General features: G+C 35.2%; 1 protein-coding gene across 3 annotated transcripts in view; it reads left to right on the forward strand.

Moving 5' to 3' along the window:
* AKAP6 (A-kinase anchoring protein 6) overlaps window positions 1-27,304 on the forward strand; it is a 532,325-nt gene that overhangs the window by 467,813 nt on the left and 37,208 nt on the right. For all 3 annotated transcript variants that reach the window (XM_037834775.1, XM_037834777.1, XM_037834776.1), the window contains one exon: window positions 20,674-20,889. In XM_037834775.1, coding sequence (XP_037690703.1) covers window positions 20,674-20,889 — 216 coding nt within the window. The remainder of the gene's footprint in view (window positions 1-20,673; window positions 20,890-27,304) is intronic.

The raw sequence follows: 27,304 nt of genomic DNA on the forward strand, positions 1-27,304 counted from the left end.
TTCATTTTACTCTAAATCAGGGATTGGCAAATGTTTTCTGTAAAGTATCGGGTAATAATATAGTCTCTGTCACAGTCACTCAACTCTGCCTTTGTAGCACAAATGCTGCCACATACAATATGTAAATGAAGTGTGTCTATAGCCAAACTGTGGCCCCGCTCTAGATTACAAAAATTATCATAGACATGTGAGTGGCCACTGTCTGCATCTCCTTTAAGGAAAAGGGGCCATGCTAGGATTGCATTAGGAGGGACAAAAAGGTCTAATAATTGTCACAACAACAAACATTAAATGAAGATGCACGAGGCGCAAGGCATAGTTTCTAAACACTTTACCTGCATTCACTCGCTTAATCCTCATCACAATCCTGAAGCAGGTGATGTTATTACCCCCTATTTATAGATGAAATAACAAAGGCAGGAAGAATTGAAGTAACTTACTCAAGGTCCCACAGTAAGTGATAGAGCCAATCATCAAACCTATATAGTCTGTTGCAGAATCTGCACCACTCTGTAGACTCACCAGTCCCCTGGTCAGAGTCCTCCTTATGAAAAGAGAAAGGCACGCAGGAAACTGGTAGCTTCCTCTGTTTTTGCTCATCCCATTTTTGATAGCCAGCTGGAGGAGGTCAGCAAGTTCATAGTTTACATCTTGGAAAATAAAATATATAGAATAGGGCCTTTAAAAGATTTCAAATTATCTATGAAATGGACAGCGTTACCAAGTAATTACTTGGAAAGGAATGTCATTATGATATTCCCAATGTGCTTCTACAAAAGAAAGAGATAAGTAAAAGAGTGAGAATTCACATGCTTTAAGAAATATTTACCAAAATCTCAATGCATAATTTCTAGAAATAAAAATAAGACCAATTTAGCCAAGGCATCTAAGAGGAATTTTCCATGTCCACTATGACCAATCTCAAATGGCACCATAATTAAGCCTGCTTCCTGTGACTTCCAAAAGCCACATTTTTAAGGCAATTAGGTTGAAAGACAGGAGAATATTTTGGAAGTTTTGAGATATTAGGCAAGAAGACATGGTTCCTATAGGTGCCAGGATCATCCCTGCTGCTGTATCCTGGAGCCATTAGAAATTTGTAATGATGCTGTTGGCAAAGCTGCAAAGAATTACAGTAATTCAATCTGGCCGTAACAAAAGCATACAAAACGCTTTCAAAATCAGCTGAAGTCAGGCAGCATTTAATCCTTTTTATATGTCTTAGATGAATTTTTTAAAAAGCTATTATATTAGCTATGTATGTTCATCAAAAGAAAACACTGAATTCAGCTTTTATTGGATTCCTCCCTGCCCCCCACCATATATTAAAAAATTCCATCACCTAACACTTCTTTGGGCATAATTTTAAGTAATTGGATACAATCCAGAACTGCCTTGTTAAAAAAATTGACTGGGTTAAGGTTGAAATTCAAAGATAGAGTTAACTAAATGGTTTTCATACTACTGTCTGGGGGTGGCAGGAAGACTCAGGAAATTTTTATAGGCAGTCCCAGTGCAGCCTTCTAAAGTAAATTAAAATGGGACAACAAAGGATCAATTCTTTCAAATCATGCTTTTTTATTACAAGATGCTGAACGTTGCCTATGAAGTGTGGGGTTCTGTCCCTGAATTGAGGATCTAAAAATACAGGCACGTGCCCATTGCATTTGGATCATTTGCATTATTGCTATCAGATAAACCAGATTCATGAAAGTAAAGGGCTGCCATGTTAATCTAGAAAGATGAGGAAGAGATCTCACCCATCCTTATTCCATTGCTACCTTGAAAATCAGACAGGCTGCATTTGTCCTGTGAAGCCAGAGTGATGAATGTTTCTATTCATAATTGACCCTCTTAGCAGTTCTTAAATGCTGTTTGCTCTATTAATAAACTCAAATAAGGAAGAAACTCGGAGGACAGAATTTCAAAGATGACCCTGTGCTCTCCACTTAATTAAGTATAGGAGGAGGAGCACTGAATTGGGTTCACCATAGTATAGAAGTTTAAGAGTATGGTTTCAAGCTGCCTGGGTTTATCCTGGCTCCACATCTTTCTTCCTTAAAGCCTCAGTTTTCTCATTGTAAAAAATGGGATTAATAATAGTACTTGCCTCATGGGGTGGTTATGAGTGTTAAGATAATATATGCAAACCACTTAAAATGGGGCCTGTACATCTTAAGAGCTCAATGAATTTTAACTATCAGCATTATAATTGTTTTAGCATGAAACTGTCCTTTTTTAAGCATTTATATTTAATGCATCAGGGTTATAATAAATAGATAAAGCAAATTCCTTGGGGTTTCAATTACTATTAGAAGAGTTGTATGATCTATAGGAACTAAATTATGTCTTAGTTGGATTATTGGCCTAGTTATCCTCTAGGTAAAATGACAACAGAATTTTTCTTTCTTCCCAAGACTAGAAAAATAGGAGGGAGTCGATATAGCTACCAAGTTTTCTCTTTGACCTGTGGAAGGGACAGCTCTTTTGGAAAACCAGCTTCCAGATTATCAAGGGTGGGTTGCCACATTAGGGCTACTTTTCAGCTTTTGAGCAAGGTGGGCAAACCAGTTATTTGAGGTCCACTTTCTTCTCCACCTGTTGTGTCCCTAGTCTTCTTTTGTAAACACTTCATTTATATCACTGTATTCCTCCCAGGTTATTGGTCTATTTTTAAATACTTGTCTACAATTAGACCCTCATTTAAGGAGAAAAACAGAATTCCCTTTTGTGGTGTTCATATTGAATTGTCAATCATCCTTCATAACTTTACTACCACATCATTCTTTTATAAATAACCAATTAAAAATATTTATGGACTAACTTTACTAGATTTTATTAGTTGGCAACTTTATGATCTGGATTTTCAGTTGTGCGATGTCAGGCAAATAGTTTTTCTTCTCTTTACATGATATTCTTTATTTGTAAATTTAGGTTTTCAGATGGAACAGATACCCTTCAATTCTTACATTGTTTGTTTCTGTAATAGTCATTTTTTTTCCATTGGTAAATTTATCCAATTATTGCCATCATTTAATTCCTACAAACAAAAATCTAAGTTTGGCACAAAACTTCTGTTGGATCCAGCCAACTGTATATATCAGGTTTGTGTATATGTCATTGAAAATGATGCTTCAAATGACAGAGGCATCTTTTTTTTTTTTATCATCATTTTATTGAGATATATTCACATACCACGCAGTCATACAAAATAAATCGTACTTTCGATTGTTTACAGTACCATTACATAGTTGTACATTCATCACCTAAATCAATCCCTGACACCTTCATTAGCACACACACAAAAATAACAAGAATAATGATTAGAGTTAAAAAGAGCAATTGAAGTAAAAAAGAACACTGGGTACCTTTCTCTGTTTGTTTCCTTCCCCTATTTTTCTACTCATCCATCCATAAACTAGACAAAGTGGAGTGTGGTCCTTATGGCTTTCCCAATCCCATTGTCACCCCTCATAAGCTACATTTTTATACAACTGTCTTCAAGATTCATGGGTTCTGGGTTGTAGTTTGATAGTTTCAGGTATCCACCACCAGCTACCCCAATTCTTTAGAACCTAAAAAGGGTTGTCTAAAGTGTGCGTAAGAGTGCCCTCCAGAGTGACCTCTCGGCTCGTTTTGGAATCTCTCTGCCACTGAAGCTTATTTCATTTCCTTTCACATCCCCCTTTTGGTCAAGAAGATGTTCTCCGTCCCACGATGCTGGGTCTACATTCCTCCCCGGGAGTCATATTCTACGTTGCCAGGGAGATTCACTCCCCTGGGTGTAAGAGGCATCTTTTGAACCAAAGTTGCAATGTTATCATCTTTGGCACCATAGTAGCCAGTTTGCTCTTTGTACCCATTTCCTTCTAACATTATAATATCTTTATAATTTAAATAGAGATGCTGATCTAAAATGGGAAAAGAAAAAGTCTTCTAGTTATGAATTTCAAACAGCTGGACTGGTGGCACAGATCACATGAATATGTTTTTATGAATCAACAGGGACTTGGTTGATAGAGCCATTTTAAAAGCAGAAAGAAATAAGACGATGGACTGCTGGTACAGTAGCAAAGACAAGCAAATGCGCAGGTCTATAGGAAATGCAAAACAGGAAACTCTCGGTTAAGTAAAGATCAGGCTGAAGAGGTGGAGGATTTGAATCTACAGAAATTAACCAGAGACTCTACAATCACAGGCCTAGCTTTATTTCTTTATCATCTCTTAGGTGGCTTGAAGTCCTTTACAATATGTTTAAAGATTTAATATATCCTTGTCTGTCCTTTTGTTATCAATGTTTCAGCATCATATTATTTTAGGTGAGTCCTTTATAAATTGCATTTTAACCAAATCTGAAAGTCTGTATTTTTAAATAATATTAAGCTTGTTCACATTTATTTTCTTGATTAAAATCACAGATCTTCTTTCACATTCATTTATTCATTCAATAAATATTTATTGGACACCTACCATGTGATAGGTACTGTGCTGGGTATTAGCAATATATATAAAGCTTATGATGTGGTCTTATTTAAATCTTTTGCTGTAGAGAATGTTCTTTTCTTCTTTTTCACCCTAGTGAATTGAAAGTTTTTTTAAAAATATATTTCCTTTATTCCTAATAACAAGTGAATTTGCATCTTATTGATGCCACTTTTAAAATGAGAAATTGAGCATGTGTTGTACTGTAGCCTCCACCCATTCCCTTCATTTCTGTCAATATAATCTTGGGTTTAATTTTTAGCTATTATTATTATTGCTATTAATATAATTGCATTCTTTCTCATTCCTTAAAGAATTTCTTTTAACATTTGCATTCTATTTTGTAAGAATATTTAAAGTAAATCAAAGTCATTTCTTCATAACACTGGTTTCATTGCTCAACTTCAGTTTTTTAATACCGTGATGTTTCATTTTAAAAAGAGAAATGTATTCTTATTACTGTCTATTGGAATATCGTCTTACAATTTTCACAGGAAACATACATTCAGAGAATATTTTCCAAACCCTTGCATGTATGAGAATATATTTTACTTGACTTGACAAATGGCTGAATATAAAATTTGGGGAGGAGGTGGGTATAATATTTTGCTTTCAAAACTGCTAATGATACTTCTGGTATTTGCAGTTGTAAAGGAGAAGTCTGAGTTTTGTTCCTGCATGGCAACATTTTTTTTTTCCATTAGTATATGACTGGGCATTGGTTCATTTCTTTTGCCTGGTGTTTGGTGAGTCCTAATTGATTTTGAAAGCTTAAATCCTGCTTCAGATTTGGAAAATTTCACCTACTATGTTTTGATTATCAATTCTCAATATGATTTTTTTTTCATTTTGGAAGTCCTATTCCATGTATATTGAATCTCCTAAATATTTTGCTCACTTAAAAATGTTTTCTTGCATCATTTTCACTTCTTTATCCAGTGGCTTCTGTTAGAATTCTCAAGCTTGTTTTACCATTGTCTTCACTGCAATGTTTCATTTAACTAAAGTTATTTTCAGCTTCGTGCAATATTTTGCTGAGCTTAATTTGTTCCATCTAATAAGTGTCCCCCTTAGTGCCATGGATGCAATGTATTTGTGCATATTTTTGAGACATAGATTTGAAAGTTTCTAAGATTTTCTTCTTTTTCTTGCATTAATTCTATTTCAGAAGCCTATTCCTTGAGTCCTCAGATTGGGTCCTTTTTTGAACTACAATGTCTGTTGATGTGTGTGTTGATTATTAAGGATGGACTCTTTGTTATTCAGGACTGGGTGTCTGAGAGATTATATAAAAGGCACCCTGTACAAATTATTGGGTCCAGACAAAGAGGAAATTGAAAAGTTTGATTTTCTTTAGCTTTATTAAAATTCAGGCATGAGAAACTGTACACCATATTCATGGAATAGCAAATTGTCTGCTGATAACGAAAGCACAGGGTTGGCAACAATTCTAAAATCAGGTGAGATCAAAACAGGCCAAGGAACCCTCACTTGACTCATTCACCAGGGGCGTCTTCAGCATCCCTGAGCAGGAGTGTGGTCTTACAGAGCTGTGTGTCCATTGGCTTGGAGGGAAAAAGCTAGCATAAGGAGGTAGCTATTCTGTAATTTAGGTAACAAAGTCCTGGGAGCCTGAAATAGTGAAATTACAGTGGGAGGGAGGAGGCTAGATTTAAGAGAGGTCTCGGGGTTAGACATGACAGGCCTTGGGAACTTCTTTGCCGGTGGAACTGAGGAAGAGGGAGGAGGCAGAAGGAATACCTGTGTTTTGAGTCTGAGTAATTGGTATTTGGTGTTATCGTTAAACAAGGCAGGGAGCTCAGAATCAGGTCTGGCATGGAGGAGGAAGGAGATAACTTTTTCAGGCTTTCTATGTCCTTCTGGTTCCCCAAAGCTAGCCCTACCCTCCATGCTCTGGTCCCCTCTTAACTGCCCTACCTTTCTTAGGCCTCACTTTCACCATGAGCCCCTTTCTCCCCTGAGAAAGTGAATCCTCAAAGACAGGAATTGGAAGTAATAGAATATATATAAGGATGGAAGGATTCTGGTACTTAGAAAGAGGAAGCAGTTCAAGTTTATTTTGGGACTGGGAGTAGATATTTTTTAATTCACTCAACACCTTTCTACTAAGTAAACACAGGTGCCAATCAATGTGACTGGGGATGCTGTGGCAAACCATTCTTACTCCCCTTCCAAGGGACACACAGACTAAAAGGGGATAGAGAGAAGTAAATAGGCAAGTAGAATAGAATGTGACATGTACTTTGATAGGAATTAACAGTGTGCTATGGAAGTACTTAGGACGTTCCTGAGAGATTGAATGTGTTCTCATGGGGAGAGGCAAGGAAGTTTTTAGAGCAAGTGACTCTAAATTGAGATCCAAAGGGTAGCCAAGTGAAGGGAAGTGCAGAATAGTATGTACATGTATGGATGCCTGAAGAAAAGCAATTGAAGAAATTCTTGCATTGTTTTGTGTGGTTATTCAGGTGTCTGTGTGTATATGTCAATGTATTTTGGCAACAAAAATAGATTGTAAACTTTGTAAAAGCAGAAACTATCTTGAAGTTGTGTTTGCAATGTATGTCCTTCATAGTACCAAGGGCAATACCTTAGAGTCACTAGATACTCAAGAAGTATTTATGGTTAACAGGTCATAGAATTTCTTCACTGGATTGAATGGAGATCATTTAGCTAGCTCAATGTCCTTATCCCAAAAAAGAGGAAACCAAGTCTCTGATCAGTTAGATTCACCCAGTACCACACAACTTGAGCCAGGATGGCAGTCCGTCTCTCCTGAATCCCCATCCAGACCATGGTCCAATAACTTTGAACCAATGATTTCATATGGATCATAACTGATGTCTTTGCAATTTTGACAAAGCAATTTTTCCTCCATAAAACAGAGATAATAACCCTATCTCATTTGATGAATAGAAATAAAAAAAGTCATCACAAGGGACACTGTGATTAATAGGAAATGTAGAAATGCTTATTAATATTACTAAATGCTATTGTTAACAGTATTAAAATACATATGACAACAAACCAACGTTCCTCTGGCACTGGAACTCAGAGATTTACCAAGCCGACCTGCAACAGCTCCTCATTTCTAGGGGCTTTAAACTCAGGAACTCCACTCAGTATAGAGTTTGCTGTTGTTTTTTTTTAACTCATGTTTATGTTGCACCTTCCATATAAGGAGCTTAAAGAGCTTTACAGACATTAGCTCATTAATCCTCCCAAAACCTCTCTAAGATAGGGCAGAGGCATAAATCATTATTCCTATGTGGAAAAAAAAAATAGCCTAACTTACCTGTCTTAATTTCACTGATACTATAAACCATTGATTAAATCCTAACTTATATCCTCTACATTTAGAATATTGCATTCTCTTTCCTCAAGGAGATTTTTCTTTCTTTTTGAATTTAATGTCATGAGAGTAAGTGTGAAAACAGATTGACAGCTCTGGGTGTCAGAAGCTCCTTTAAGAAGCACAGAATAGAAGGTAGCCCAGGTTCTTCCTTCCGCTTGTGAGCTACTCCTTTTCTCAAAATGTTCTTCTTTATTGCTGTTCAGTCACGACCAGGAGGAATGACTTTTAGGAATTGGAGGACTGTTTCAAGACCCATTCATTCTTTTATCTGTCAGCCAAGACCACCAGCAAGAGAGCCAATGGATGTCTATTCAACCATGCTGTCCTAGCTCTCAATAAAACATTGGTGCCACAGACTTCAAAGCTTTACGGAAGCAAGAGAGGAAGTTAAATTTTCAGTCTTATGTGCATTGCTTAGGCATGTGATTCTCACTATGGAGATATTTGGAGTTAGATTTTGAAGAGGCCAGAAGATGACCAAGAAGTGAGCAGAATCTGAGAGCAAGTAAGGTTTTTCACATACATGGTTCCAACAACACACTTGTTTAATTAAAGCAATATTCCACTCTTTAGTTCAGTGAAAAGGAAAATAAAATATGGAATAGCATAATGAAATTAACATTCTGTTACCCTTGGAAGTTCATCAGAAAAGATGAGAACTAACTCATAACGGATTTGAAAGAGATTAAAAGTTGTATTTCATTTTCATTTAAAAAAATTCATCTCAGACCACCATAAGATTTTTGTTCCCTGTCTCAATAGAAAAGGGTTATGTAATAGTCTGATACCAGAAGATGTTAGAGGTTAGAGGAATTAGTGCATTTTGGTGAAGACATATTGGGGTTACATAGAAGTTATGTGGTTTGCTTGACATCACACAACTAGTTACTGCCAACTAGGACAGACTCTAAGTTCAGTATTTCTTTCCTCAATCCACACTGCTTCTCAGATGTTCAACTCAAACACCTTTGTGCTCACATGACTTGTGTTGTCTTGCTCTTGAGAAGTTAGGTGGAATGCAGGAAAGGACTACCCCCATGGGCTAATTGGAGCAGGCAGTAGAGAGGTGGAGTGTCTCTTCGCAGAAGTGAAGAAAACATACTCCTGTAAGAGGAAAATTAGTTTTACCCAGAAAATGCTCTAGAAAAATTCTGCTCAATGTCCACTTTGTTTTAGCTGGGGGGGGTGGGGGGGTGGTTTAAAGAGCAAAGTTGTTATTACATTTCTTTTTCACAAGGTTCCGGAATATTGCTCTGAGCTAAATGGTTATTATAGCAATTTACCAGTTGGCTAATATTTAGTCAGCATCTCTCAACTACCTAATGTAACTGTTGAAGAGTGTTTTGCAGTTATATATTAGTTAAACTTCTAAACAGCCCTGGGAGTGTGGTTAGTATTACTGCACACCTGGGAATACTAAAAAATGTGAAAAGGAGTCGATTTGCCCTGGGCTTCTGCCACAGACACAAGGGAAAGAACAAAGAAGCAAGTTCCCAGGGGTCCAAACTCACAGGAAAATGTACTATTTACTTGAGATGCTATGAAAATAAAATCAGGAAAATGAAGTTTACAAAGCTCTTATAGGTCAGGGTGGAGTAAATGAATAAACAGAAGGGTCTTTCTAATGTTGATTTTCTCTCCCTAGTATCATTTTCCTTGTCTTTAGTGGTGCTGTTCCCCGTAGCCTGGCTCTCTTCCTGCATTCTTGTTGCATCCCGAGAGTTCTTGAATCCATTTATTTCCCATCTGTTGGATTCTGGAATAGCAAGAATACATCCCTAAAACTTCAGTTCCTAGCTGTTGTACTTCAAGTAACTCTCTGAGCTTTGTGACACATTCCAGGAATGGCTTTGTAGGAGATAAAGAATAGAGTAAGTTAGTCAGAGATAAGCCAGGGGGAAAAAGGGGTTTAATAGGGGAGAGGTGGAGGGTGGCCAACTGTGTAGGGATAAGAGAGCTAGAAAAATACTGTTTCACTGGGTTGAGCAAGTCATGATCCTCATTAATCTAGTGATGGGTTCTCTCCCATGGACCAGGTTGACTGTGTGCTCTGGGAATTCCTCTTGGGTCATTCTGGATCCTGTGTTCACTTGCTTACCTTCTTACACTATTTCATTCTTCAGATGTAGCTTTTCTGATGGATCCTTCTTGCATAGATTTGACCTAATGGGTGTATCATGCCATACCTTGTCATATAGAATTCTTCCTTTCTTCCCACAGGACTGTCTTGGATATGCCATTGACCTGGACAGTGAACACCTAAGATCGATTAAAAGCAAAGATGAGTTCAGGTAGCTAGAATCAACAGATAATTGAGAGAAGAAAATCGCCTTCATCCATACTGTACTCTCTTCCCCAGAATAACTTTGAAATGATTCTCATGGAATCAGGATGAGATTAAAAAAAAAAAAAAAAAGAAAGAAAGAAAAGCACAGTGGGTGTTGTAAATAGATTTCAAAATACAATAATGTAAAAATGAATGACAATTAATGCCTATCTTCTTATAAAAAGAGCAATTGTAGGATTTTAAGAAAAGGTGTTTTGTAGTATAATGGCTAAGTTGAATTTACATCCAGCATCCTTTCCCCCTTATTGCTAAAAGTTACCTTTCTGTAATTGCAGACCAGTTTAGCATCTTAACAATAATGGACATGTTTTTAAAAGATTATTGCCAAAAGTGCATTCTTTATTCCAGAGAGATTCTGTAATAGATACCAGCATTTTAGTAATGATGCAAGCAATCTGTAAGCTATTACAGTTTTCTTTAGAGTAACTTAATCTTCTTATTGTTTTGTATGTCTAGAATTTTAATAGTGTTTTTAATTTAGATAAGGAAGTATATAACATATTACTAATTACATGTAAATATGAACTAAGCACACGACCACTGAGCTTGATTCTTAAAAACAAACATATTTAAAAGTACTTAACCTAGTGTGGGAAAAGTCACAAAGAAATTAAAGAATGCCACACAGGGATAGCAACAGCTTTCATGGAATAGCGCAGTGAGGGGCTGCATTTTTATAATGGTTATTATATTTTAGTTCACAGCTTAGAAAAAAGCTAGGAGGAATAGAAATGCTCCTTCCCAAGTGCAATTAATAATTTTTTCAACAGATGAAGGCACAAACAATTAAAAGAAAAATGTGAGTGTTTAAAAAAAAAAAAACACACTTTTCCCTTGATGATACCATTTTCCAAGAGTCTCCAAGAATTTACAGTATTAATTAATAATCCTGGTGGCCCTTAATGATTCAACTCAGTTCATGAGAAAACTAGATTCCAAGAAAAACGTGAAGTTTTTTTCTGGGTCCAAAGGTCAGGCAAATCTGGTCAGGAAGGTAAAGGTGAATGACTGTCTTTGGACCTCACTTATCTGCTGACTGGATAAACATAGGGGGGATTATTTTTCTTAAGAATGAAAGTATTCTTTTACAATATTTTGATTTAAAATGCTTAGAAGAAATCATTTAGTGTTAGAATCTAGACTAATGTCATGGACAATTTCAAAACTATGATGGCAAACATCCTTGGCTCTCTTCAAGGAGCTGATAGAGATGTGCTTGGTGAACCAATTCAAGGAGTTTTAATGCTATTTTTTAAGTCTAGCTTTTACATTAAATAAACCAGTTTGCTATTTTGAAAGAAGTCATAATCTACTTAAAACTGTCATTTTCTGTTTCTGATTTACAATTAGATGATATTTCCAAAATGTCAGACCTAGATTCTGCTTCTACCATCACCATAATAAAATGTGACAGCCAAGTTATTATATCAATACCTTTTCCATAATTAGCAATAAGGATCCTGCCAAGGGTTAACTAGAAAAGTTTCATAAACGTTTTTCTACAAATGGTCCTGAAGGCATTTTAAAATCTGCTTTTAAAATCTGCTAATGTAGCAAAGACTGGTGACAACCAGGAGACAAATCTATGAGCAAAACTGTTTGGAGAGAATAGTTTTGTAGTGTATGATGTATGTTATGTAGATGAGCTTATTAGGCTCTCATCTATTTTATTATTGGTGACCAATTTAATAGAGGCATTTAAAAAACAATATTTCTGCCTGACTCCTAGAAATGAAGAAGATACATTGATATAATTGAGAGCAAATGATTGCATGTCGTGCCATTTAATCATGTCATTTTTCAATTGCTATTTTTTGCACTTCACTGCATGCTTATAGAATATTTAGCTTCAGTATGGATTAAGTTCCAGGGTTTGCAACTGAGCTGAGTTCCTGTGTTGGCTGACATTGTCTTTTAAGTTTGGTAATCAGTTAAAATACTTAGATGTCATTTGCCCATATTTTCTGTAAAATATTTGAGCCATCATTCATATCCCATTTTAGGTATTTAATATTTTTGTTGTTTTGAAGAATTTCCTTTTTACAGTTCCAAGATAGAAATTCTTATCTGAAAATATTTATGCTTTAGGTATAGCTAAGTTAAGCACATAATTGCCTCAAAAATAGAGCTTTCAGGACCCAAAAAGTTGCTGACCCCTTCCTGAAGCTTTGGCAATCATCTGCCTAATAAGTGTTTCCTACCTCTGTTTAATGGCTTCCTTATTATTAATTCCATTTACATATTTCTCAGGAAAGAGACAAACTCTGCTACGTGCTAGAATGTGAGATCCATGAAGATAGGAATTTCTGTTTTGTTCACTGATACAGCATGAACCCAGAATAGTTTCTGACAAAATAGGTGTTCAATGAATGAATTAGTGATTTTCCATCTCTGCCATCAAAACAAAGTATTGCATAAATTACTGATTCTATTGGTAGAAGACTAGACCACTGAATGGAGTGTAAAACAAGGTTGCTGGCTCTCATATCAATAATATCTTTATGGCTGTAGCCACTTTTGTTAGAAGTCAGGGACAGAGATAGTCTGAAAATATAGAAATCTTATAAGCTTCTTCAGCTCTCTTATGAAAGGCATGGCAGCATAGTGTTTTTGCGTATTGGCTCTGGATTCAGGCTCCTGGGTTCAAATCCTGCCTTTGCTGCTTATTAGCTGTCTGACCTCTGGTCAGCTACTCAACCTCTCGGTGTCTCCATTTTCTCATTTGTAAAATAGGTAGACAATAATAACATATATCTCTTAGTGTTATTGTGAGGATTAAATGAGTTGATATATATAAAGGACCCAACATAATAACATGGCATACAGAAATACACAAATAATGTTAGTTATTAATGTAGGATTCAGTGAGAATAACTAAGACAAGACTGTTAAGAATAGTGCACTCTATAGCATATACCACCCTATTATTAAAAATTGCATTAGTGTGGCACATTTGTTACAAATCATGAAAGAAAATGTTTATAATTGTACTGTTAACTATAGTCCACTGTTAACTCTGTATTTTATGTATGATTTTTCTGTAAACTTACAACTTCTCTAATAAGAAGAATAGTGCTCTAGTAATTAGCAAGATAGTAATTGTTGGTTATTATTTTGCAGTCAAATGAATCTTGGTGAAATATTTGAAGAGAACATAACATTTTTATTTTGAACTGGTTAGAATACATATAGTCAACTCAAAATGATCTTTGGTAAAGTATACAAAGTACATCTGATATGTCAGGTGTCTCATTTTTGTACTGACACCAACACCACAATAAATTAAAGTTTCATTAGATGGGTATGATTATATATGAAATTCATCACTGCAATAATTAGATTTAATTAAGTCTTCATTTTCCACATTTGCTTCACCTCCTCTTTCAGATCCATACTCTTCTATGTATACTTTTCTGTTTACGTTTTATGATATTTCTAGAAGTAGGGCAGCTATATTAAAAATTATACTGCATTATTTTTATCATCTATCAGAATGTCTGATCTGTTGACTGAGATTTATAGGTTTGCAGTTATAACTCTATCCCAGGAAATTTTATAGTAGTTACTTTTCCCAAAAAAAGCTCTGTTTGCATTTCTAAGTGCATTCTTCCATGTATTGACCCACGGTTGCAGGACCATTGTGATTAGATGGTATTAGAAATAGCATAGAGTCTGTTGTCATGACACCCTAGCAGAATGGTAAATTCTCAGATCATATCATTGGTTATGTCTTTAATAATATATATTGGTCTTTCCAAGAGTTTTATTTAATAACAGCTTTATTGAGATATAATTCACCTATAATAAAATATCCCCTTGTACAGTATACAATTCAGTGATTTTTAGTATATTCACAGAGCTGTGTAACCATCATTGCAATATAATTTCAGAACTTTTTCATCACCCCTAAAGAAACCTCATGTCCATTAGCAGCCACTTTCTATTCCCTGCTCACCTCAACCCCTGAAAACTGCTAATCTACTTTCAGTTTCTATGGATTTTCCTATTCTGGACATTTCGTATAAATGGAATCAGACAATGTTTGGCCTTTTGTGACTGGCTTCTTTCACTTAGCATAACATTTTAAAGGCTCATCCACATTGTAGCATGTGTGAACACTTCATCCTTTTTTATTGCTGAATAATATTCCATGTATGGTTATACTACATTTTGTTTATCCATTCATCAGTCGATGGAAATTTGGGTTGTTTCTGCTATGCTTATTATGAACAATGCTGCTAAGAACATGCATGTGCAGGTTTGGGTGTGGATATATGTTTTCAATTCTGGGCATATACCTAGGAGTGACACTGCTGGATCATATGGTAAGCCTACGTTTCACTTTTTGAGGAACTATCATAATGTTTTCCAAAGTAGCTTTACAATCCCACAAGGAATTATGAGGCTTCTGGTGTCTCTAGTCTCTACATTCTTCTCAACATTTGTTTTTTCTATCTTTTTTATTATAGAGGGGATGCAGTTGTGATTCATTGTGGTTTAGATTTGCATTTCCCTAATGGCTAACGATGTTGAGCATCTTTTCCTGTGTTTATTGAGCATTTCTGTGTCTTCTTTGGAGAAAATGTCTATTCAAATCCTTTGCCAATTTTTAAAATTGGGTTACTTGTCTTTTTAATGTTGAGTTGTAAGAGTTCTTTATATAATCTGGATACAAGACCCCTATCAGATATATGATTTACAGATATTTTCTCCCATTTTCTGGGTAGTTGTTTTAAAACTACAAAAGTTGTGGTTTCTTTTCTCATGATAATTTCTCAAGTTATGATGCCAGTCCTCCTTTTCTTTACATTTCCAAATTTTAGTCAACTTTCTCATCCTATTTTTAATCCCATAAATCCTAATCTATCTATCTGGCTCCTAATGATCTTTCTCATCCCCGTAATTTAGCATGTATATCAGTCACACCCTACATTTGTGTCAAGGCCTCACTATTTGCAAAGCATCTTCACCCATTCCTGATTTAAACCTACAACAAACTGATGGGTTGGGTCTTTTCAAAAAACCTTTAGGTTGCATTGATTTCTCTTGCTCTGCAGAGCCAGTGTCTTGTCTCTCCAGCCAGATTATAAGCTCCTTAAGGACATGTAACACATCTTCTTATACATCTCATCCCATCATTGTTCATCCCATAATAAAAATTACAGTGTTTGACACAGACTTGACACCCAATAATTGCTTATTGCCACAAGGAATATCATTCATGTGATCTTTGCCAACTTTGCCCCCATCTTAGTTTCCCAGGGCTGCTGCTGTAACAAAGTACCACAAACTAGGTAGCTTAAAACAACAGAAATTTATTCTCTCATAGTTTTGGAGGCTGGAATTGTGAAATCAAGGTGTAATTAAGGCCACACTTCCTCTTCAGCCTGTAGAGAAGAATTGGTTCCATGCCTCTTCTAGCTTCTAGTGGCTTTGTGGCAATCTGTTACCTTTTCCCCTCTGTCTCTCTTTTTCTGTCTCTGTCTGTGTCCAAATTTCCTCTTTTTATTTGGACACCAGTGATATTGGATTAAGGGGCCACCCTACTCCAGTAAGACACCATTTTAACTTGCTTAATTCCATCTCTAATGACAATATTTCCAAATAGGGTCACATTCTAGGTTACTGGGGATTAGGACTAAAACACGTGTTTTGCAGGACACAAGTCAATCCATAACATTCCCCAAATAATGATACCCAACCAACCAGTCAAGAGCATCTTTTGAGGAAGCATGGAGATACCATTATAGCCTTTCATTGTGTCTGCCTGCTGTACATTCTTCTTAGGCTCTGCCTGCAGGTAGTAACATTATTTGAACCTTCCAATCATCATTGTTATTGTTTTGTTATGTAATTTCCTAAGAGTAGAGATTCTCTTCAGCTAAGCACGCCATGTGTGTTAATCATTAGTTACTAAATGACTTATTTGATAAAAATTACAAAAAGGAGTAAAATCCCTAAATAGGGATTTTGCATTCTTAATAATGACATTGAAAATCCTAGGGATCGTCAAGCAAGTCCTAAAAGTTTAGATATCACTGGTTGAAAAGATCTAGTCACTGATTCAATGATTTTTTTTTTCAATTATTCAATTACAATAAAAAAATCATTAATCACCAATGAGTGTGATTCCTTGGCTCTTGGCTGCCAGTCACTGCAGAATCTGAACTTGAAACTTGTATTTTTCTCAAAACAAAAAGTTTACTCAACGGGATTAATTCTCTTATCTGAAAACTAAGTTCCTCTGTTTCCTCTAGACCAGCATTCTCAAACTTTAGTATGTATCAGAATCAGCTGGAAGGCTTATTAAAACATGGCTGGCTGGACTCCGCCTCTGGGTTCCTGATTCTGAAGATCTGAAGTAACCCAAGGGAATTTGCATTTCTGACAAGTTACCAGATGAAGCTGTTGCTGCTTGGCCTTGAGCCCACACTCTGAGGAACATTGCTTTAGAAAATCAGATCACAGGTAGCAAACAAAGAGAAGACAATGACCACCTCATGAAATTAAAACACTAAAATAGAGAAAGTGCAAAACAAAACAAAAAACAAGAGTCACCTGAAAAAGTATAGGAAACTCTTGCAACAAGGGATTGAGCTGTCCACCTGACACTAAACTAGAAGCGCTCACCTGTCTTCATTCAGTCTTCCTTTCTCTCTCAGTGTGTTTTCCCACTCCAGCTAGATTGAAGGCAGGTACATGTAAATGCATTTCATATTCTCTTTGACATATTTGCCACATAGATGGCATATTCAATATATATATTGTTAAACAATTGATCAGTCTAGAGGGTGAAGTTATTTTTTCCTTTAACTTACTCGTAGTTTATTTTTTAATATAACAGATCACCTCAAGTCCCACCACTTTGTTCATATTACCCTAGCTAATGATGTTAAATTAACCTGCTGAGTAAAATTATTTAAGAGCTGCTATGACTAGCTTTTCTTGTTTTGGCTGCTAGGATACCCAAAGACAAACTGCTTTGGAGTTTCTCAGCTAAGTTTACATGTTTTCTGTATGTTTTTTTAGTATATACTCAGTTTTTGGTATTTTTTTTAATATTCTTTTGCTCCTCATTGCTCTTTTCCATATTTAGTTCTTATATTTATTTAATATGACAGTACTTGTATAACTGTAGGTGTTCTTTTGTGGTAAGCTTAATTATGTTTTTTGTATAGTATATGGCACTATTATTTAATGTCATGTATTTATACAATTCATATATGTATTCTATTAATATGTGTGGATACATACATATATTTAATATATAATGAAGAATAAAGTGCCAGTATTAGAAATCTTCCCTTCAGTGGTGTTAAACAGAAGCCAATATCAAGAATGATATTGCACCACATTTAGTCGGTAATGTGAGTGCTTTAAACAGTGGAAAAAGTTGGTAGAGTTAGTCAGGAGAGCAAAACAAGATAAACCAAAAACCTTAATCCTCCAATAGCAACTTGCACACGCTTCTGTTAGCGCCCACCTTCTGCATTATACTTGCTACCATCCTTATTTGTGCAGTCCATTGCCAGTAGATCTTATTTCCTCAAGGGAAGGAGCAGTGACTTGTTCCTTTTTGAAGCTTCCATGCCTGACACATTGCCTAGCACATGGAAGGTGCAATGCACACATTTTAGATCAGAGAGTCAGGGATGAGGTTATCTTATTTCTCCGCCTTATTTAGGTTACTTAGCCTGAGTTTCTGTTTAAAAGTGCTTTTCTCTTTAGAAGTAAACCAAAAATAATTATAATGATCATTTATTCCTATAAGGGTATATTTAACTTTTCTCTGTGCGTAGTTTTTCATGGAAGTAATCTAAACCACTGATACTACACTGATTCTAAGAAATATTGCTATCAGATCCATAGATTTTATTTAGTTTATGTTGTGATTATAAATAAATATGTATATTTTAATGGTTGTCATGGAAACCTATTTATGTAGAAGAATATTATTTTATCAATTATATCTCCAAAGTATAAAAAAAGTACTGAAAAAGATGTTGGCCATATAAAATTTCCAATTTTCCCCTCCTTTTTAAGAGTGGTGTTATTTCCCAAATGTGCATATAGGATAAATTATCAATCTGGAATGTAGACAAAGTCCCATGGACATTTAAAGTAAAAAAGAATGCAGAATTGTGAAGATCCAAAAGTAAGATCTTGAATGTCAATAGTTACTGCTTTTACAGTTTCAAACCAGGGAGTGCTTCATGTTTTAGGGAACTGTCCCTCTTGACACTTAAATACTGCATACATTCTGGATACTTACAACAAATTCATGGCTAATGACCTTTATGAAATTTTCACCTAGCATCCTTCAAGTGTTCTGTTTGATAACTTTGAAAATGCCTACAGACTCAGTGAAGCACATTTGGACTACTTTGGAAATGTTACCAAAAGTGGCCTGTGCTAACTCCACAGGCAGCTTTAATGTCATTCATTGCAAATTTTCATTTGGCTAAGAAACATTGGGGCTTTTTGTTGACTTGAGAAATGCAATAATTATTCTAGTCAACTTCAAAGAGAAGTTTTGCAAGATCCAGTTCTATGGCATGGAAACAACTCTTTTCATTTTTCTCACCCTTTACTTTTAACAAATTAACAACAACAAAACAAAAACAAAAAACAAAACCCTCAATGTTACTATTTTCAGGACTTGTTTCAACGAGTTTCAATTAGCCATAAAATTATCTTCAAGTGTTTAATATTGGCCCAAGAATTGGCAGGAATTAAGTGGGCTTGATAGTGTGACCTGCCCAACAGTTGGTCTAGAGAAGCAAATTGAAGGGTGTATGTGTGTGAGAGAGAGAGCACACCGAGTGTTTGTGTGTGTGTGTGAATGTGTGAGAGAGAATGTGTGTGTGAGTGTGTGCATGCATGCAAGCATATTTGTATGTGTGAGTGTTTGCGTGGGGTGGGGAGCAGTTAGCAGGATCGGAAAAGGAGATAGAAACAATGTCTGTTTCTTTAGTAGACCCTCAAATTTTCTTTTAATGTCTAGGGATTTCTCCTCATTCAGCAGTGAACTAATGAACAGCATCAGAAAAGAAATTTGTCAGGCTTGGTGCTTATATCAGGAGTTATAGGAAAATAGTAATGAACCCTCGGAAAATAAATAAGGGTAACTTCAGGAAACATAACTGAAAATGCTGCACTGGTATAAATTGAATAATAAAATTCCTGGTCATATTTTGCCATAAATAGAGGTTTGGGAATTTGTCATTCACCTTATTTAAAATTCAGAAATATTAAAGGTACAGGGTTCTCTCATTACAGAAATAATAGAATTCCGGCTATTACTGAGTTAGGGTCATTTCAATGGCTCTAGCATGCATTATATCGATAAGTGGAACATCTGCATGAAATGTCCACCTGCTGATCTACTACCCCCACTCCATGCACATTTCAATGAGCTGCACTTAATCATTTTAAGACTTCTTCTAATGAAGCCTTATCTGGATTAACATTTTAAGCACAAATACTTTTAGGCATTAAAACTCTCTCACTAAATGAAATTGCATTGTCTTGTTTACCCTTGTTGATTAATAAGCAATCTGTTAACTGTTAGAACAGTCCAATTGTGGCAGTAGAAGGAGATTAGTAATTCAGTGATGTTTGTGGATATAATCATCATTTCTCCTGAAGGCTTTGAATTAGAATATCACTTACACACTATCCGTAGGCAAAGAAAAGATATAATATTTTTAGACATGTGTACCCACTAGTTTGCTTGAATTGTTCAGCTTAGGGTCACTGCAGCAATACAAATGCTTCTGGGGGCAAAATGCTATTTTGATGCATGCATATCCTTCTTAAATAGTGTGAATGTCTATTAAAAGAAACATAGCAAACAACAAATAGTGCAGCAATAATCCAGTATCTTAATTTCCGTTTTCAGAACCTCATTGCTTTGTTAACCAAGCTTTGGAAGAGAAATATTGCTTATCTTTTTTTTCCAGATAATAGATTTCATATATCAAAATTCTTTGCAATTTTATTTAACTTATTTCCAGTCAGTAGAAAGCTGAACTTTTTTGGCTCCGAAGATTCTAGGAGTAAATTTGAAAAAAAAATCCATTTCCTTTTGGAGGACTTTTCTATATTTTGTGTTTCCTGTAACCTTGAAGCGTGTCAGTTAGTTTGTTTGGCATTCATATGACCCAAATGATTTATTTCATTAGGTAATAGACTGTTAATTACCTAGGTGTCAAGGTGCGACTTGACGTTTCTTAGGGAGAAATCAGTGAAAAAGAGTGGAGGAATGGGATGTAGCTAAACTCTTTTAGCATTAGTTGGGTTTCTGTAGGGGGCCTCCAATCTCAAAGAGACCTCAGGATGGTTTTTCTTGTCCTATTGTGTGAGCTGAGTCTGTCAGTACAATTTGAAATTAAGGTGGAAGGGAATGCTTCATGTTTTAGGGAACTGTGTGCGATAGATGCTGATAGATAGGCTCCTCTTTGTGTTACAGTCCCTCTGCTGTGAAATCAAGCAGCGACGTCGTGGAGTGGCCTCCATTCTGCGGTTATGCCAGCATCTTCTGGATGACCGGGAGACCTGCAATCTAAACGCAGACCACCAGCCCATGCAGCTGATCATTGTAAATCTTGAAAGAAGGTGGGAAGCTATTGTCATGCAAGGTGTCCAGTGGCAAACACGGCTACAAAAGAAGTTGGGAAAAGAGTCTGTGAGTGGTTTTTTTTTTTTTTTAAGTGAAATTGTCTTATTTTTCTCAGAATGCAAAGAACTCTTTCAGGGCTTGGAAAATGTGTTCATATTACGAGTGGTTTTGCTAACCCAAGGGATAGCTCTCTACGATCACTAGATGAAACTCTATTTGTCATAACACAGAGATTTATTTGCCTTACTAATAAGATGAATTTTAGTGTATCTCATTGTCTTTGTAAAAAAATCACGTGGAGACTTTGCTTAATTTTACCAGACAAAGTCATTAATTCTTTCAATCATTCCTTCAGCAAGGATATTCATTAATCACACAATACCCATGAATATTTTTCTAGAAGGTGGTTTATACTCTCAGAGCATATGGAGCAATATGTATGCTCTGCAGAAAATGCAATGAAGTATACTGTTTACCTTCCCATTACATGATATGAATTAATACTGTATGTTTATACACCGATTCCCTTTTGTTTCTGCCCGGAGCTCATTCTGACACTGTCACACTGCTGAGATCTGATACTGAAGGTGGGGGTGGTGAGGTGATCCCTTTGAAAGATGTTCCAAATTGACTATAAGTTCTAGCTGTTGCTAAATGAAAGAAATATATGTGACTAGAAGTTGTTTTATTGTAGTATAGAATGTAAACTTGTCCAGAAAACCTTCATGTCCTTCTGGGAAAGAATTTATCAGTGAGAAGTTTGCAACCCCCAAAATGACCTTGAGCTCAGTATCTGTTGTTGAAGGCCCAACTGTCGTGTTTGACTTACATAAATGAAATGCATACCTACATACATAATATATAAAATGGAAATTTTTTTCCTTATAGCTCTATATTGTCAGCTCTATGTCTTTGGAAAGTTCAGAATTCAAAATGAAAAACTCAAATGTAAAAATCTTGCAAATGAAAAACAGTCTTATCCTATGAATTGTGATTTTAACAAACACTAATATTTTCTATCTGATGTGTTTGGCATTGGGGACTGGGAATAGAAGGGACAATGAAAAAGTGAGCCTTTTTTGCTCTTTTCATACCTGTAGCTATGTTGAATCTAAGGGTGATTTCATCTCAAATAGTTCTGTTTAATTGTTAAATTTCTTAAGACTTTCATGCTATTATCAGTAATCAGAGTTGATACAATTGACTGTCTTTTCTTGAAATGACCTGTTGTTAAAATGACCTGTTGTGAAGCTATTTAACTATTTAGCTGAATGTTTCTTTTTCTCTTTTTTTTTTTTTTTTTTGAGAATGTTTGGGGGACAGAAGTGGCTATTTTTTTCCTACAGTTTGAATTGTGGTAATGGCTGTTTTAGGACTTACACAAAAGCCAACAGCAGCTGAAGAAGTTCTGGTGTTTTGGAAACATTCAAACTTCTTTGGAGGAGGAAAAAAACTGGGTTTCTTTTGGAATTTGTCTGAACTCAGATGTTCAGGAATTCTGGACTAGATCTCTGCAGACTAGATGTAGACATTTTTATCCTACTTCTGCGGTAAAATCCAGCTTTAGCTTTGCGAAACCCTGGCTGCTTCTTACAGGCTCAGGATACTGCATCGAGGCAGATATAAATTGCAGATAGAGAAAACCCTCCACTTTACTTTAGGTTGGTTGCTGAGTGTGTAGGTTTTTTGAAAGATTAAGGAAGCAAATAAGGGCCTCTGTGCTAAACAGAGTTTGAAATCACTGTCAGGAAAGGAATAGAAGAGTGGGGAGTGGCATTAATATCAGCAATGCAACAAGCACAGTGTATACCATAGAGTTGGAGATATTTCACTGCTTCTGAAATCTGGTGGTTGGGTCAAGAGTCCCATTTGCTTTGATGGGCAGACTAGTATTTCACCAAGGTGACAGGCTGCCTTTGCAGAGCATAAGAAGCCTCTAATTAATCTTTTTGCTTGTTTATTGTATCCCTAAGCCCACCCCATTCCTTGCTTATGCACTAGGACTTTGTTTTATTTACTTATATATCTCCAGAGTTTGAAACAATACTTGGCATATAATAGATATTCAATAACTATTTACTAAATGAAGGAGTACATGCTTTCATTTAATAAATTTTGTTTCATTCTGGCATTTGTTTTGGGGGTACTATATTTATATTCATTCTAAGTTTTCATATTCTCATAAAATGACTTTGAGTGTCATGTGTTTTTGTAAGAATATTTCAACTTCATAAGACCACCAAGAAGATACCCTGTAACCTTTCTTCTTGTTCAATAAGGACAGCATTTCCAAGATATAAAATGTGATTTAAAGTACCCTGTGGTATACTCAACTTCACTCGAAAGTCATTTCTGAAGGAAATTCTGTATGAAGTATTGGATAAAGTAGTTCTAGAAATGTGGACTAGGTTTTGATACTCAGAATGAAAGGCTGCTCTGATTTTCTATCTTACAGGGTTTTCCTCATTAGTCACCTTGGAAATAGCTTGTACAAGAAGTGTCACCTGAAAGCCTAGTCATCCATCCAGTGCTCCACATTGTTCAATTCACATCTGTTTGTGTAATGATTTGATTACTGTTGGTGCTTTTGACTCATCTGCAGCTCCAAGAGAGCAGTCACACAGCTAGTTACTGCTCGCTATTGCATTCACAGAATCCCACGTAGTATCTAGGACTTAATATATTCTCCGTATATTTGTTGAGTGAGTGAATTTTTTTCTAAGTGTTGCTGTATGGTAGTCAGAGATTCAGAAGTGAATAAAAACCCTCCTCCTCCTCAAAAGTCATAGTTAGAAAGATAAGACAAATACAAATAACCATAGTGCTAGCTAATATTCAGAGGTAATTACTGTCTTCAGGTTTACAATTAGCAGTGCAAAAACATGGGAAACCCTTCCATAATATTCAGAAAATGCAGATAAGTGTATAAATGTCAATTAAACAACCTTCTCTTTATAAAAACTCACAGTTATATCTAGTAAGGCAAATAATGAATTTATTTATCTCTTTTTTAAAAATTTCAGGAAAGAAAGAAAATTTGCATTGAATTCCAGGAGACGAAACAGAGAAAGCCAAAATGATTTTTCCCATTATAATCAAGATTTGAAATTGCATTATTATTTGAAACAATGCTTTGTTCTTTCCAGATTCAAACTTCTCGGCTAGACTTATTTCTGTTTCCCTTGTGTTATCTATAACATTGCTCTGTCCATAATGTTCAAGTTTAGTTCTAATTTTCATTTGAATCATTTATTTTTGCTTTGTTCTTTTTTCATGCCTTCTTTCTTTGAGAGGCATAGAAGTTTGAACTTTGTTCCTTTGATTCTTTTCTCTGTTTCAGGTGCCACATCTTTGCTGACATTACCAAGTACCTTTATTAACTTAAACCATCCCATCTGCCAAAATAGCATTATGCATTCATGATTTAATTATTATAGAAAAACAGGATTTTTCTTATTTTTAACAGCTTAAATATCACTTCCTATAATACATGAAAATTAAAATTTATGAAAAAAATCCATAGGAACAAGAATAATCCCTAATAATAATTTCTAAATCAATCCAGAACAGTGTGTTCTTAAACTTTGTGGAGAGGAGATAACTCCTTGATGAAAGCTATTGATCTTCTATTTCTAAAAATACATAGGCAGGCTTCCACTACCAGCCATAATAAAGCAAGGGATCAGATTTACCCTCCCATCTGAAACAACTAAAAAAACTGGACAAAATAGAAGAAACCACAGTTTTTAAGACATTGAACACCAGGCAAAGAAAAGATGGGAAACAAATGATGTGATCCTTATGATTACCCAGTTTTCTGCCTGGAGAAAGTTTCGAGGTCACAGCACTGAGAAGGGAAATCTCTGCAGAGGCTGGCAGTCTCTCTGAGTTGAGGAGACAGTTCTGGGGTTCGGGGGCAGCAGAGTACTAGAGAAGAGAGAGGTGAACAAAGAGAGAGAAAGAGGGAGAGAGCTCCAGAGATATGCAGAGGGACCCTCTCAAGTCTTCAGATGAAAGAACCACCAAAAAAGATTAGAGGGAATGATCCTGAGAGCTCACACAGGACTGAGAATAGTAAAACAAATCAAACTTCTAAAGATAAGAGAGCATCTTCAAAAGATTCAGAGAAGAAGAAAAGAAGTATTATCTTAACAATAAGAATCATAGCAGACTTCTAGTCAGTAACAATACAAGTCAGAAGGCAGCGGAGAAATATCTTTGAAATATTGAAAGAAAATAACTTAACCCAGAATATTATACACTGAGCAAATATCCTTCAAAAATGAAGACAAAACTAAAGTTTTTCAGACATCAAAAGCTGAAAAAAATAATCACCAGCAGATCTGCACTGTAAGAAATATGAAGAGAATTCCTTCAGGAAAAAGGAAAATTATACCAGATGTAAACTCAGATGTACACAAAGGAATGAAGAGTGCTGCAAATGGTAACTATGTGGGTGAATATGAAAGAATTTTTAAATTACTATTTAAATATCTTTAATTAATAAAGATACAATAGGTTAAAAGTAAAAGGATTGAAATAGATATCAAGCTAGCATAATCAAAAGAGCTCTGAAATGTCTATATTAATATACAACAAAGTAGATTTCAGAGCAAAGAATATTACAAGGTATAAAAAGGGCTATTTCCTAATGATAAAACTGCCAATTAATCTAGAGGACTTAACATTACTAAATGTTTATACACTAATAGTAGAACTTCCAAATACGTGAAGCAAAAACTGATAAAACTACAAAGAGAAAAGACAAATACACAATTCCAACACACTTTTCTCAATAATTGATAGACCACATAGACAGAAAATCAGCAAGACTATAGAAGACTTGATGAAATCTATCAACCCTTGACCTGACTGACACTTAAAGCACTCCATCCAACAATACATTCTTTTCAAGTGCACGCAGAACTTTTATAACCAGTGACTCTCTTCTGGGCCATAAAACAAGTCTCAAATTTGAAAATATTTAAATCACATAGGATCTCTGACTGTGATGAAGTTAGTTTAGAAATAAAAAACAGATATGTATCAGGAATATTACCTAATATATGAAAACTAAGTAACCCACTTCTAAATCAATCACACATCAAAGAAGAAATGAAAGTGATAAATAGAAAGCATTCTGGGCTGAACAGAAATGCAAACAAAAGGTCAAAATTTGTAAGACACTACTAAAACAATGATATGAGCTTCCACATTATGAAACTATAAAAAGAAGAATCTAAACCCAAAGTAAACAAAAGAAAGGAAATCATTAAATTCAAAGCAGAAATCAATGAAATATAAAACAGAAAACAATAGATAAAATCAATGAAATGAAAACCTAGGGTTTTTAAAGCTATGAGACTGATAAACCTCTAGTCAGGCTGATCAGGAAAAAAAGAGAGAAGAAACAAATTACTAATGTCTGGAATAAGAGACAGACTTCACTTCAGATTGTACAGATATTAAAAGGGAACAAAGGGAATATTATGAATAATTTTATGCCATTAAATTAAATTTTTTGATAAATGGAAAGACTCCTTGAAAAGCACAAACTACCAGCATTCAGCCAAGGAGAAATACATAACCACAAACATATTAAAGAAATTGAATCATCATTTGAAAACCTTCCTATAAAAAACAGTCCAGGCCCAAATGGCTTTACAGCTGAATTCTGCCATTTCAGGAAGAAATAATACTCATTTTAAACAATGCCTTCCAGAAAATTGAAAAGGAAGGAATACTTTTGAAGTCATTCTCTGAACCAAGATTATCTTGATACCAACATCTGACAAAGACATTACAGAAAAGAAAACTATAGACTAATATACCTCCTGCATAAAGATATAAAGATTCTTGACAATGTTTTATCCAATCAAATTAACAAAATATAAAATAGATAATACATCATGGCCATGTGGAGTTTATCCCAGAAATGCAGAGTTGTTTTAACATTTGAAAAATCAAACTATGTAATTAATTATATTAACAGACTGAAAAAGGAAGATCACATGATTATTCCAGTGGATGTAGAAAAAACATCTGTCAAAACCCAAATTTTTAATAAAAACTCTCAGAAATCTAAGGATAAATTAGAACTTCCTCAACCTGATAAAGGATATCAAAATAACCTACAGCTAACATCATACTTAATGGTAAAAGACTAAATACTTTTCTCCTAAGATCAGGAACAAGACAAGGATGTTCACTTTCACTACTTTTATTCAACATTGTACTGAGGTTCTAGCCAATGCAATAAAGCAAGAAAAAGAAATTAAAGTCATTCAGGTTGGAAATTATGAAGTAAAACTACTTTACTCACAGAATTCATGATCATCTATATAGAAAATGCTACAAAATCTACAAAAAAGGTTCTAGAGCTAGTAAGGGAATGTAGCAAGGCTACAGGATCCAAGATCAGTATACAAATATTAATTGTATTTCTATGGACTGTCAATGAATAATCAAATATTGAAATAAA

The sequence above is a fragment of the Choloepus didactylus genome, chromosome 4, assembly GCF_015220235.1.
Source record: "Choloepus didactylus isolate mChoDid1 chromosome 4, mChoDid1.pri, whole genome shotgun sequence".
NCBI classification, from domain to species: domain Eukaryota; kingdom Metazoa; phylum Chordata; class Mammalia; order Pilosa; family Megalonychidae; genus Choloepus; species Choloepus didactylus.